The sequence below is a fragment of the Neocloeon triangulifer genome, unplaced genomic scaffold, assembly GCF_031216515.1.
Source record: "Neocloeon triangulifer isolate White Clay Creek 2 clone unplaced genomic scaffold, ASM3121651v1 ptg000003l, whole genome shotgun sequence".
NCBI lineage: Eukaryota > Metazoa > Arthropoda > Insecta > Ephemeroptera > Baetidae > Neocloeon > Neocloeon triangulifer.
In genome coordinates this window covers 10,767,498-10,780,673 of record NW_026775546.1, presented here as the reverse complement: position 1 = coordinate 10,780,673, position 13,176 = coordinate 10,767,498, and the positions used below count along the sequence as shown (strand labels likewise).

General features: G+C 40.2%; 1 protein-coding gene across 9 annotated transcripts in view; it reads left to right on the top strand.

Moving 5' to 3' along the window:
* LOC132205636 (microtubule-associated serine/threonine-protein kinase 3) overlaps nt 1-13,165 on the top strand; it is a 142,277-nt gene extending 129,112 nt beyond the window's left edge. For 4 of the 9 annotated variants that reach the window (XM_059634839.1, XM_059634834.1, XM_059634840.1 and 1 more), the window contains 19 exons: nt 2,803-3,141; nt 4,526-4,628; nt 5,146-5,288; nt 5,481-5,647; nt 5,711-6,023; nt 6,077-6,308; nt 6,370-6,623; nt 6,680-6,766; nt 6,823-6,995; nt 7,058-7,128; nt 7,182-7,409; nt 7,471-7,698; nt 7,815-8,163; nt 8,219-8,687; nt 8,814-9,065; nt 9,194-9,250; nt 9,789-10,427; nt 10,924-10,971; nt 11,274-13,165. In XM_059634839.1, the coding sequence (XP_059490822.1) occupies nt 2,803-3,141; nt 4,526-4,628; nt 5,146-5,288; nt 5,481-5,647; nt 5,711-6,023; nt 6,077-6,308; nt 6,370-6,623; nt 6,680-6,766; nt 6,823-6,995; nt 7,058-7,128; nt 7,182-7,409; nt 7,471-7,698; nt 7,815-8,163; nt 8,219-8,687; nt 8,814-9,065; nt 9,194-9,250; nt 9,789-10,427; nt 10,924-10,971; nt 11,274-11,675 (4,554 nt within the window). In that variant the 3' untranslated portion in view covers nt 11,676-13,165. The remainder of the gene's footprint in view (nt 1-2,802; nt 3,142-4,525; nt 4,629-5,145; nt 5,289-5,480; nt 5,648-5,710; nt 6,024-6,076; nt 6,309-6,369; nt 6,624-6,679; nt 6,767-6,822; nt 6,996-7,057; nt 7,129-7,181; nt 7,410-7,470; nt 7,699-7,814; nt 8,164-8,218; nt 8,688-8,813; nt 9,066-9,193; nt 9,251-9,788; nt 10,428-10,923; nt 10,972-11,273) is intronic. The other 5 variants (XM_059634842.1, XM_059634843.1, XM_059634835.1 and 2 more) reach the window with 4 other exon arrangements.
* The last annotated feature ends 11 nt before the right edge of the window (nt 13,166-13,176 follow it).

The following is a 13,176-nucleotide window of genomic DNA, read 5'->3' as shown; positions in this document are numbered from 1 at the left end:
TTAAAGCAAATTATGAAAATGTTTTAATAAATAAGCAAAAACTTTAAATTTTTAATTGCTGTGATAATTTTGAATTTATTCATTCAAAATTTAATATATTTTCCCTTTTGTTACCGAAAGTGATTCAATTCACTTGCTTTTCATCATTGCTCACTTACTTAATGGTAACACAAGGACGAAGCATTCATTTCCAACTTTCCGCAATTTTGAACGCTTTGAAATCCTCGACGTCAGCACGTCTCTTTGTTAGCGGTGATCATTTGTTTACGAGCGAGACAAAGCACGTTTAAAATATCGCTCAGGTGTAAATAATTCCACTTTACATACGGTAATTTGACTCTGTTGCGAAACAATTGAAATTATTACCGAATAGCCACTCGTGATGCAATAAAAAATCAAACCTGTGCAAGTGTTTCGATCGAAACCGGAGCTCATTCATTTTCCTCGTCGGTGACCGCCAGAAAAACAAAAACAACTGACCACAATCTCCTTTGCTTAGCCACTATTTTTTCTTACGAGAGGAGAAAAAATGAATTATATTTACATTTATTTAAAACCTCAGTTGTTGGGTAATTAGCTGCAAATCAATTAGAAAAACCGACAGGAGTGACCATATAAAGCTGTCGTCGGATTCAGTTTCTTTCTCCAAGGCTGCGAGGGCACTCGCGCGTTATTTTCAAGCACCTGAAGGTGAAGAGGACGCTTGCTTGCTTGTTCCACAACCAGCAACACACACACCGGTCGGCCTTTGTCAACAGAGTGGAAAATGCTGGAAAGTAAATACAAAAAAATCTCTCCGCAGCTGCTCTCGTTGGCAATCTGCTCGAGTTTATTTATATAAAAATAATGATTAATTGCTATTGTGGCCACTTTGCGAAAGTTTGGTTCTATCCGGTCATTAACCAGCAGAGAGATGAGTCACGTGCAACTTCGCGTTTTGGAGGCTCTGACTCATGGCGCGTTGTTTTGCACGCTCTCCGTGTACACTGGAAATCAGCAGTTAGGAAAGTTTTATGTGGCCGAGAACGTTCCACAACTCGAGCAAACTTATTCTACCCTTAAACTTGTCCTTGGTGCACGTGAAGCCAAAAAAATTATAAACATGCGGTCGGCTGCAATGTTGAGCATAATTTAACATTTATGAGTTCAATGTTGAGAAAGGGGCCAGAGCTTGTCTAGGTTGAAAAATAAATAAGATAGAAAAATAATCAATTTATTTTGCATTTTTCGAAATTGGAATATTTTTTATTATTCATGAATTTAATTTTTATAGTGTATTTTGTCCTTTTTAAACATTTTTTAGTTGGAATTATGGAAATTTCGCCCTTTAAAAACAAAATTTTAAACTATTTTCTCTTAAATTTTTTATTTACGAAAGAATATTAAATAAAAAGGCAACATCCGATTTGAATTATTCAGATTTGCTTCTCCAAGATAACATCTCAGCACAAAATAATTTTCTTCCGGATGCTCGTTAATTGAGTTCCGCCACTTCCTTTCAACGGCGGTTTCTTTCCATGTAGTTTCACTTGCACCGCAGTGTGATATTATGTGTCCTGACGTCTGATTACAAATTTTGTCATGTGCCCGCGTGTAAATAGCACGCGCTATGCTCATTGCGATAAGGAACTCCCGTGCTCGAGTTTGACGAATTAGATAATATAATTTCTCGCGCGTTATTTTTAGAAAAGCAAGCTTCGATGTTTAGTAATCAGCAGCGTGTGCTTGAATTTACCCGTGCACTATTATTTGCTCGGAACGTTTCAATTATCTGCAAGGGCGCTTTTAATTAGCCATTGCTCCGAACTGGGTAAATGTTTACTCAATTACTCGTCGCTGTTAATTTTAGAACTGGGAAAAGAAAACTTCGCTTGACGTGGTTGATAAGAGCGTTTTGTAAATATGCAAATAGGTGCTAACAACAAAATTAGAAACGAGGGAATTATAATCAAACTTGAGAATGTGGGACAAATATTAGATAAGACTTTAAAGAAATCAGTAAAAAAAAGGATTTGGAAAGATTAGAAAAAATGAAAGCGTCAGGTAACAAGAGATTGATAATTTTATCGGATGGAAACTGATTTTTTCTAATAGTTTAAATGCAAATTTTTCACTTTTTTATAATTTTAGTGAATTTTGCTGGTATTACAGTAGATTGCAACTTTTTATTTCAAATTTATTTTGTTTAACATGGTCTCCAGGATCTGCTCTCTGCATTTTTTAAGATTTGCTTAAAAATTGTCTTTATTTATAAATTAAGTTGTAATATGATTGCATTTTATTTTCCAAAACATAATGGTTTTAGGTTTTTACTTTAATTAAATTATGTTTTTAGAATTTTAGCTTTCAATGAAGGGGGAGGGGGAAGAGGGTGGTAATTGTAACTTATGAAGAGAAAACCAGAATTTCATAAGAGTAGGATCTCTCTTGAACAATTAAAATCTCTAAAATAAGGAAAAGATTTAGTACTTTTTATTCTCTATTTCTAAATTTATTTCATATAAAATAAATTAATTAAATGATTACTAGTCATATTTGCATCTTTTGCATAGAAATATTTGGAAAGACTTTAACGAAGTGAAACTGTTAAAAAAAAAAACAGGAATCAATATGCCACAAAACTCTAATTTCGCCTTCTTATCTACTTCTTTACTATTTTACTCTACATTTAGTTTTTAAGCCTAAACAGCCTTTCAGAACCAATAAATTTTGAATTTCAAAACTTCTTCCACTTCAACTTTCACTTTGCGCTGTCCATACCCTCGCATTGCTCATGCCTTTGATTGTGGTGCGAACACGCAGCGGTCGCCGCCGTGCGCCACCAGTTGCCGAGGCAGTTGCAGCCAGTTGCCCCTGCTGGGGCTGCCGCTCGGCCGGCAGCATGTGATCGGCCGCATGTCCGCCAGCGAGGAGAGCTTCATGGCCGCCCACTTGCACCCGCACCACCACCACCACCACCATCACCACCTCCATCGGGTGGCCGAGAGTGCCGTGCGGCCGCAGGGGGCGGCCGCCGGCCCCCTGGCCTCGGTCATGCTGCGCCAGGGAATGTCCCGCAGCATCAGCGACTCCAACTTCAAGCAGCCGAGACCCAACCTGACCCTGCCGCTGCCCTCCGTCACCTCCCTGATGCAGTTCAAGGTAAGTGCTGCCGCCTGGCGACGCTTTCAAACAAATTACAACAAGCTTCTGACACGTCAGAGACTCTTGTGGAAAATAATAGACCAATTCGATACAAGTTTGAGCCCAAATAAAGTGTCTAAATCAATTTACTTTAATTTATCAAACGCATAAAAATTAAAATTTTATCAAAATTACTATAGATATTTCAATTCTATGAAAAATTACAGAAACTGTTCTTTTTTTTTAATTTCTATACTTAATTTTTAATAAATTATTTCATAGTTTTTTTCTTACAATTAAAAATTGAATAGATTACACAAAATTTGTGTAGTCATTGTTCAGTAATAATTTGAACATTAAGGTCTTTTCCTTATAAACCACAAATAAACAGAAGCTAATTAATTTTTCATTTGATAATCTTATTATAAATCTTTATTATTTTTAATAAAGTTCTGGTAAGCAATTTTTTTCCCGAATTGAGACACGATTCTGACAATTGCTTTTTTATCGATGTTTCCAAACTTGGTATAAGCTTGCGAAACAGGTTCGTCAATGTGGGCCATTGTTTTTCACCAGAGTCTCTTTCGTGATCGCTGCAGAGGTCGCGGGCCAGAAAAATTTGGCCCAATTTCTCGTCTCGACCGCATCAGCGCCTAAATCTTTGGCGCGACGACTTTTCCATCGATTTTCGAAAAGTGTCTATGTGTTGCACGTTGTGGCCGCACACACCACGCCTAATGCTGTTTTCCGTCTCTTTCTCTTTCCGTGTTGTGACTGTTGTGTGTTTGTGTGTGGAAAAACACGCGGCAGCATCCACGCATTAACCAAATTGCATTAAGCTTGTTGTTGTTCCCTCCCTTAATTGCCGGGCTTGATTCGCTTTCCGACCAAGTTTCCTCGAAGTCGCGTGCCCCAATTATCCCTAATTATCTCAAACTTTCAACCCCTTTTAACATTAAAGAGCTTTTTCGCTATATTTTCATTTCAAATGCATACCAAAACCTTTGAAATGTTTTAAATATTTCAATTATTTTTTTATTTTTTTTTATAATTTCAAAATAATAATTATTTCATGTAGCTTTGGCGAGTTTTTAATTTCAAATAAATTTTGGGGAAACATGGTCAAATAATTTAAAATATTTTTATTCTAATTTTATCTAATTTGATGCAAATTTCAATTTTTTTTAATGCGGATGTTGCAAGTTTGAAACTTGCTACCGCTAGAATTTCCCCTTTTTATTCCACCTTGGGGAGATCTCGTTAAATTCAAATTAAATTTTGACGCTTCTCTGCAAACTTTTCCCATTAAAGTTCGCGAAATCCCTAAGGGCGTCTCTGGGTTTCAATTTCGCGCAGCTCATCTCTGTTACTTTCTCACGTGCCGTCCGGTGTGTATTTGCAGAAGGAGCTGAGTTTGTCCCGACGGAGCAGCCGTGTGATGCATCGCAAGAGCTTAATCGCCACAACGTCGCCCACGCTGCCTCGCTCGCAGTCTCCAGTCGCAGGTACGTCGGTTCGGAGACTTTTAACCTCTGGCACAGGGAAAAGTGAAACAACGTTTTTGTTATTCATAGGAGGAAAAGACGTGCTAGACGTGCCGGTGCCCTGATGAATTTTATTATGATTATTTTTTATTATTTTGCCGTCTATTATTATGAAATAAAAGAGAGAACAGCCGTTTGGGTTGGCTGGCGGTGACTCACTCTTACCTGCCTGAATTCTTCTGCCCACTTAGTGGCGGCGAGTGACATGTTTCTTGGTAATTCCTACTCAGGGCACCGACTTTTTTCATTCGCCGCAAATGGCGAGATCGCTCGACTCGCCCGCAGTTATCTTGGCCTCCATTCTGCCGCACGCATTGTCGCAGCGATGATTTTAAAACTTAGAGGCTGGAAATTATTCAAATTAATAATATTTTATTTATTTAAATAATTTCATTCTTTACTAAATTTAATTAGAAATAATTAATTATTATATAAACCAGCATCAATTACTTTAAACTTATTTTAATTTGTTTTTCAGGGAGTCCTCTGGAGAGCCCGCGAATATCTCCGAGCCAACATTTTGCCTTTGTCCCTGTGAAACGCAGCGACGGACGCCGGTGGTCAGTGGCCTCTCTGCCTTCTTCAGGGTATGGGACAACGCCAGGCAGCTCCAATGTATCAGTAAGCAGCTTTTCTGATCTGTCCAACCGTATTTTTTTCTTTCTATTTTTCTGCGTCGTCTGCTTTTTATGACCTTTACATGACCTGTACATATAATGATTTTTTTTATATCCCCAAGATTTGAAATTGTTTTCCTTTTTTTGTCTGTGTGTCGGTGTGTTTTCTAAAGAAGTGATGTTGTTACCATTGCAGTCGCAGTGCTCAAGCCAAGAGCGGCTTCACCAGCTGCCCAACGTGCCCACGACCGACGAGCTTCACATGTTGTCCAGACACTTCTCGTCCAATGACTCCAATCCGAGCTTGGACGAGGAGGCTGGACGCAGGTCACCTCACACTAGGCCTCGCTCTAGAAGCTTAAGGTGATTTATTCAAAATTCATTGAGTAAATTTAATTTTTTCTTTCTTTTTTTGTGCCTTTGCAGTAGCCCGATTCGAACCCCAGTAATGGACAACGAAATCGTTTTGATGAACACTCTGTACAAGGAGCGCTTCCCGAAAGCCACCCAACAGATGGAAGAGCGGCTCAACGGTTTCATCAACGATAACAAGTCTTGGGAGGCGACTAGCGAGGGTCGAACGGAAGAAATCCCGCCCGACTGCGTGCCCATTGTCCGCTTTGTGCACCACCAGGTGGTTGAAATGGCCAGGGACTGTCTGCAAAAGTCCGAGGAGCGGCTCATCACCAGCAGATACTTCTACGAAATGTCGGAGAATTTGGAAAAGCTGCTCAGCGAGGTAATTAAATTTAAAAGTTTGATTGGTTTTGTTTAATTTTGATTTTAATACAGACAAGAGAAAAGTCCCCTGCGGCCGTGGGTGTTCTCACTGCACTGATTAAAAAACTGCTGTTGGTGGTGTCTCGACCGGCGCGACTGCTTGAGTGCCTCGAGTTTGACCCTGAGGAGTTTTATCATCTTTTGGAGCAAGCGGAGGGTCAGGCAAAATCATCTCAAGAAATCAAGACTGACATTCCGCAGTATATCATCAGCAAGCTGGGCTTGAACAGGGACCCAATAGCTGGTTTGTTCTGAAAGATATTTTATTAATTTTTTAATCATTACTTATTTTTCCTTATTTGCAGAGCTTCAAGAAGACTTGGACCAATTGGAGAGCACTTGCAGCTCACCTGACAGAAGGAAGCCAAACTCAGAAGATGCCAACAGCAAAGAGGAGGAAAGCAAGCAGCACAAGGTGCCCATGGAGGATGACTTTGAGGTTTCCAAACTGATCTCGAACGGAGCCTATGGTGCAGTGTACTTGGTCAGACTCAAAGAGACTAGGCAGAGATTCGCCATGAAGAAAATCAACAAAAATAATCTCATCCTCAGAAACCAGGCTAGTTTTTTTCCTTGACAAAGTTGCAAAAGTAAATAATCAGTTTTATTTCTCAGGTGGATCAAGTGTTTGCCGAGAGAGACATCATGAGCTTCACTGACAATCCCTTTGTGGTCAGCATGTTCTGCAGCTTCGAAACGAAGGTGACTTTGGAAAGTAACTTAAGAAATATGATATCAATTTTGTATTTTTTTTTCAGAAACACCTATGTTTGGTTATGGAATACGTTGAGGGTGGTGACTGTGCCACTCTGCTCAAAAACATTGGAGCTTTGCCTCCAGACACAGCCAGGCTGTACTTTGCGGAAACTGTACTGGCCGTTGAGTACTTGCATAGCTATGGAATAGTCCATAGAGATCTCAAACCCGATAAGTGAGTTTTTTACTTTCTAATTTCTAAAATCATTTAAATAATATTTTCTTCAATAATTTCAGTTTACTAATCACTGCTCTGGGTCATATCAAGCTCACTGATTTTGGTCTCAGCAAAATGGGTCTCATGTCCTGTAAGAAAATACCTGCTTTTTGTTTATTATTTATTTGAATTAAAATTTTACAGTGGCAACTAATCTCTATGAGGACTACATCGACCGAGAGACTCGCCAGTTTTCGGACAAGCAAGTGTTCGGAACTCCAGAATACATTGCCCCTGAGGTCATCATGCGCCAGGGCTATGGCAAGCCTGTCGATTGGTGGTCCATGGGCATCATCCTTTACGAATTTGTTGTTGGCTGTGTTCCCTTCTTTGGTGATACGCCCGAAGAGCTGTTTGCTCATGCAGTCAACGGTATACCCATTCATTGGACAATTTGATCGGTGAATAATTAAATAACTTGGCTTTGCTCCAGACGACATCGAGTGGCCCGACGAGAAGGAGTTCCCCATTCAATTGGAGACGAAAGACATTATTACAGCGCTGCTTCAGCAAAACCCCAGAGACCGTTTGGGCACAGGAGCAGCTAATGAGGTCAAGGAGCACCCCTACTTCGACAACCTCAATTGGAATTCTCTGTTGAGACAGAAGGCAGAGTTTGTGCCCCAGCTGGAAAATGAGGAGGACACCAGTTATTTTGACAGTAAGTTTTGTCTTCTTATTTTCAAATTTAATATAATTACACTTCATATCATTTTGCTTCTGTTCCAAATAGTTAATAATTTTTTTGTAACAAGCCAATAAAAAATTTAATTTTAGCTCGAATGGACCGATACAATCATGATTTGGATGAAGACACGGATGAGATGGAAGAGTCTCCTGTATTTGGTTCGTTCTCGTCCTGCTCATCTCGCTACCACAAAGCCCACAACAAGTTAAGCTGGGGAGATGAGGCAGGTCCCTCCACCTCCCACGAGTGCTCGCCTCTGGCTTTACCACCCACACCTGACACTGAAGAAGCTCCTAGGCTGCCCGAGAAAAACACCACCGAGTCCTCACAAACCGAGGAAAGCGATGAAATTTCACCTCAAGTCCGCAGACGTAGAAGACTCCACTCGAAAGATTCCCTTCCTAGATTTTCCATTTCAATCGAAGACGAAAAATCTAGGTGAGCTTTTTTCTTCTTGTTTTCAATTCATTTATAAATTCTTACTTTATTTCAGTTTTGGGGACCGAAAGTCATTGCCAGAGCCTTTAGGCCATCAGCTGGAGCGAAGTCAGAGCACCATCGACGCCCCCACTGGTTTCCACGGCCCTCACCACATTGCTGCCCCGCGGGCTGTGATTAAAAGCGCCTCTGCCACAGGTCTGAGCTTGATGATCCCTGCTGAAGACTTGATCCCCATGCAGGCAGTGCAGTCGCCAGGAGGCTCAAGCACCTGCAGCTCTAGGGACACTTCACCCTGCAGAGAGCTTTCTCCATTAGTCACCAACCTGAAGCCACCAGTCATCCTCAGAAGAGGCCCCAGAGGATTCGGATTCACCGTTCACACCATCAGGGTGTATTACGGGGATTCGGACTTTTACACGATGCAACATCTCGTCATGGAGGTGGATGAGGGAAGTCCAGCTTTTGAAGCCGGACTTCGACCTGGGGATCTTATTACCCACATCAACGGGGAACCTGTCCAGGTAGATTTAAAAAAAAATCACTTTTATTATCACGATTTTTATTTTTTGCTGTGGAAGTAAATTTAAACTTAAATTATGAATTTTTAATATGAAGTTAATATTAAAATAAATTATTTGCTTTTTAAGGGCTTATACCACACCCACGTACTGCACCTTTTGGTGTCTGGAGGGGATAGGGTGACTCTGAGAGCTACACCACTGGAGAACACCTCGATCAAGGCGGGTGGTAGAAAACGAGAGCCGTGGCAGGGCAAACTGGCCAAGAAATCGCTGCACAGACACCGAAAACAGAAGAGAGAGGCTCACCAGGAGAAAAGACGCAAAGCGTCCCTATTTAAGAGGATTAGCAGCAAAAGGGCTAGTGTGGAGATGCAGCAGGTAAGATTTGGATTAAAAAATCACTTAAGAAAACCAATATTGTTTATAAAATTTTTACCACATGTTATTGTGCTTTGATTTTTTTGCGTTTCAAATTTTTAATATTATTGCGTTATTTGTGTTTCCAGCCTTTGCTTATGTCTGCACCAATTGTTGTTACCTCTGACTCACTACCCCAATTTTTGGTATGCATCCCTGCCTTATCTTAATTTCATCCAAACCCTGAACCCACATTTTCCTTTTTTGTATTTTATTTATTCTATTTACTTATTTTTATTTTACTCTCCTATTTTCATCCAAAAATATAAAAAACTTTAACAAATATTTGTTGAACATATCAAGCTCATATTTAAATGCTTATTTAAAAAGCAATTTTGTTTTAATACACATAAAATTATTTGTTCGTCACAATCCTCACCAATAAAATAAAAATTTGGATCACACCATAGAATCAAGAATATTTTTTTTTTAACTACTGACTTTTTCTTACACATTTTATTTAACAATGATTAAACTCGGCAATTTCTGTGTGGATTATTGAATTATTTATCTATTTCATTTCATTTAATAAACACAATTGTTGAACTGAATTGAAATATTATTTTGCAAATGTATATAATTATGCAGCATGTACATTTAAATCAGCATAGAAAATAATTGCCAATTTTAATTTATCAAATTTTCCTGTTTTGACAAAATGAACTAAAAATAATCCTGCTTCAGCTGGCAGCTGGCGTTTCGTCTCCGATGACCCCGAGTCGCAGTTTCCAATCTTTCACCCGCGGCCTTGCCGAAAGTTTGCCATCCTCACCTGCCATCAAGCCGACGCCGCGCTCTCCTCCGACGGGCCGCTTCTTCTCCACCCCCGAATCGCCAAGCACCTCCTCCCAGTCCTCCTCGCCTGGCTCGCTGTCCCCGATCAGTCCAGCCACCCCGGCCACCGTTCTTGCCCCCTCCCACTTCCAGCGGCCGTCGACCTTGCACGGCCTCAAGCACAAACTGCACTCGGCGGCCAAGAGTTTGCACTCGCCCGGCCGCCGCAAGTCTGTGGGCCACATTCCCCTCTCCCCGTTGGCTCGAACGCCTTCGCCCTCCCCGCTGCCGGCGTCTCCGACCAGAAGTCCGTCGCCTTTGGCCTTCCCGACCGGCCACCAACCGGGCAGCTCCAACACCACCCAGTCGTACAGTCCGGGCGCCACCACGTTGACCCCAACACCCCACGCCAAGAAGTTTTCCTCGAGGCCGAAGAGTGCCGAACCAGGGTCGCCATTACTCAGAAGGGCCTTGTCGCCCGACAGACTTCATCCGAGGAGTGCCGAGAATAAGAATAAGGGTGGAATTTCTCCTCTTTGCAAAGCAACGGTGAGAAATTATAGTTTTAACTTGATTTTCCACATCATCTTATTTTTTAACTGCGGAAAATTAGCGGCTAGTCACATTCATTGCCCAAAGACTGACCTTTTTAAAAACTAAAATTTAATATTAATGGGGACATTACAATGAACATGTCATTTTTAGGGAAAACAAATTAGATGCTAAAAAAGTTTCCAATATCAAGCATACAAATAATTTTTTTGCAAAATTTGAAGCTAATTTGAGTCAGCGTAGTTTGAAATAATTATTAAAAACTTAAAAATCAAAGCTCTTTCAATTTTAATTACAAGGAAAACTTTGTGTCCCTGATTATAAAAAAAAATCGTTTTAAAATATTTTTATCAATGCAATAAAGCCATTACTGAATATCGTTTTGTGATTCAACTTTTGTTTGGTGGGGCTCGTACCGATCCCAATTCCCAAATTGGCAATTTTTAAATACAAAATAAAATTGCTCGCTAATATTGAGATGCGCTCTTTCCAGTGGCGCGCTTTAAGAATATCAAAAGTTGAAGATTTAAAACGTTCCCTGGTAAGTGCAGGAATTTTACAATGGCTTGTTAAAAATGGAAAATGTTTTTTCCAAGAAATTCTTCCACCAATATTTTTGCGTTACTATAAAATTTCTTCTCCATGCTTATTCTTTTCTAAGCTTTTGCAGAGTTGACAAAAAAAAAAATTTCATGAATGCATCTCATTTGTTATTTTGTAAAATATAAATATTTTGCTAATTCCCATTGATTTTTTAGGCAAATCAGTCTTCTTTTACTAATTCCATTTAAACCTTAGAAGTTTTAAAATCATTTATAATTTTACAATGATTTAATTCTTCAGGTGGCCAAGGCTGGTTTGAAACAAGGCAGTCCTCCCGTCACCGAACTGCTCGCCTGCAAACCGCCAGAGCACCCTGCCAGGGTGGCGCGAGAGCTGCTGCCGGACAAGGTGCAGCCCAAGGAACTGCCCAACATCGGCCCGCTGCCCCGCATCGCCGAGGAGAAGGATTCGCCGACCGGCTCAAGGGAGGACCAGGGCCTATTGCAGGCGGCCATCGACTGCGAGAAAAAGAGCCTCACCCGACGCAGCAGCAACAAGAGCCAGCAGCCGAAACCACCGCGGGGTCCGCACTCCAGCCCGGGACCCTCGGAAGGGCCCAAGCCAGGCCGAAACCGAAAAGACAGTGAAAGTCCCAAAGGCAGGGACACCAGCAAAGGGGCTGTGTCCAAGAAGGGACACTGAAAGTTTGACTTTTCCATGCCAGCTGTGTTAAAAGATTTAGATTTTTATTTCTATAGAGGCGTAAGTTATTCAGTTCAAAGTGAACGAGTTACTCTCCTTCTTTTTTGCAAGGACGCGAAATGAGTTGATTTTTTTTGTATGTTAAAGAGTTTGTGTTTCATTCTTTTCGTTGGCTAGGAAAGGTTAGACTCAAGTGATAGAAAAAATATGTGACTGTCAAGGTCCAAGAAAGTAATTAACAATTACGCCATCTCTTCCCCTCCGCCACTCTCTCTGTGACTCTTCAGCTCTTTCTGCTGTTGTACATATAATTGATGTCGAATCCGTTGCAAGCAGTTGATACTCTTAATCGTTACTTTTCATGCTTTCTTCACTTGTACAGAAATAATGTTTCCAAGGACGCTAGAACCCACAAAACTAGGTAAAAATTTTGTGGCCTCAGACAGGAAATTTCCATCAGAAAGAAATTAGAAACAAAGTTTGTTAAATTTATAGCTTCTGTTGGATTTCTCCTGTTCTAAGACCTTTTGAAATAAAAATTTGAAAATGGGTTCAGCATTCTTTCAATAAGCAGAATAATTGTTAAATTTTTTGTTACATCTTCACAACCACTTTCTATGTACCTTCGGAATGTCAATTTTTGGCCACTTCCCCCACCATAATATTAAAATGATGTCTGACTAGTTGTTTGTTCCGAAACAATTTGTTGATTGTTTTCCTCAACTCTCGAGAACTTTTTAGTGATATCGTAGCACCTAAGGAAATAAACCGGATAGAATACTTTGAGCACCAAGTTGTAATATCAGGCTTTCATCTCATGCGCTGTAGGAGAGAAAAAAAATAAATCGCTGATTCTGTAGTGCTAATATATAAAATGGCCACTTTGTTGGCCGACCATTGAACTAACCTTAAAAACGTCTAATAGGCTGCTGCATTTATTGATAAATGTGCGAGACTGTAGGAGTGTGAGTGTGGAAGAGTAAAATCCGCGAGCGAATTTTTGAATTTTCAGGTCCAAAAACCTGATCTTGCTCTTTGGCAAGGCTAAACGATGTGACGTTTGATCTATGTGACAAAACTCCTAACACCACAAATGAATGTTAATTGCATAACTTTGATGATCAACCACAATAATCTGCTTGGCTGTCCTGGTCGTCTTACACACACACTCAGCGTAATTAATTCATACTAGTGTATACTCTCGTTCTGACACAATGTTTGATGCGTAATAATGGTAAAATAAAAAATTAACATTTTGTTCTTCCGATTAATGTATACCAGAAATGATGTTGAATGAACATGACTCGAGTTGTTGTAAATATTATTAGAGCGTCGGTTGCGATTATTAGTTTTTGTAAACAGATATCCTTTTGATGGACCCTGTTAAAAAATTTTGTCACTACTTTCTGTGTGTATGTTGCAAAAATGCAATTAATAAAACAAAAGGGGATATTTCAAAATGTTCCCTTCCAGGTTAAACATTTTGTCAGTTTGATTTGAT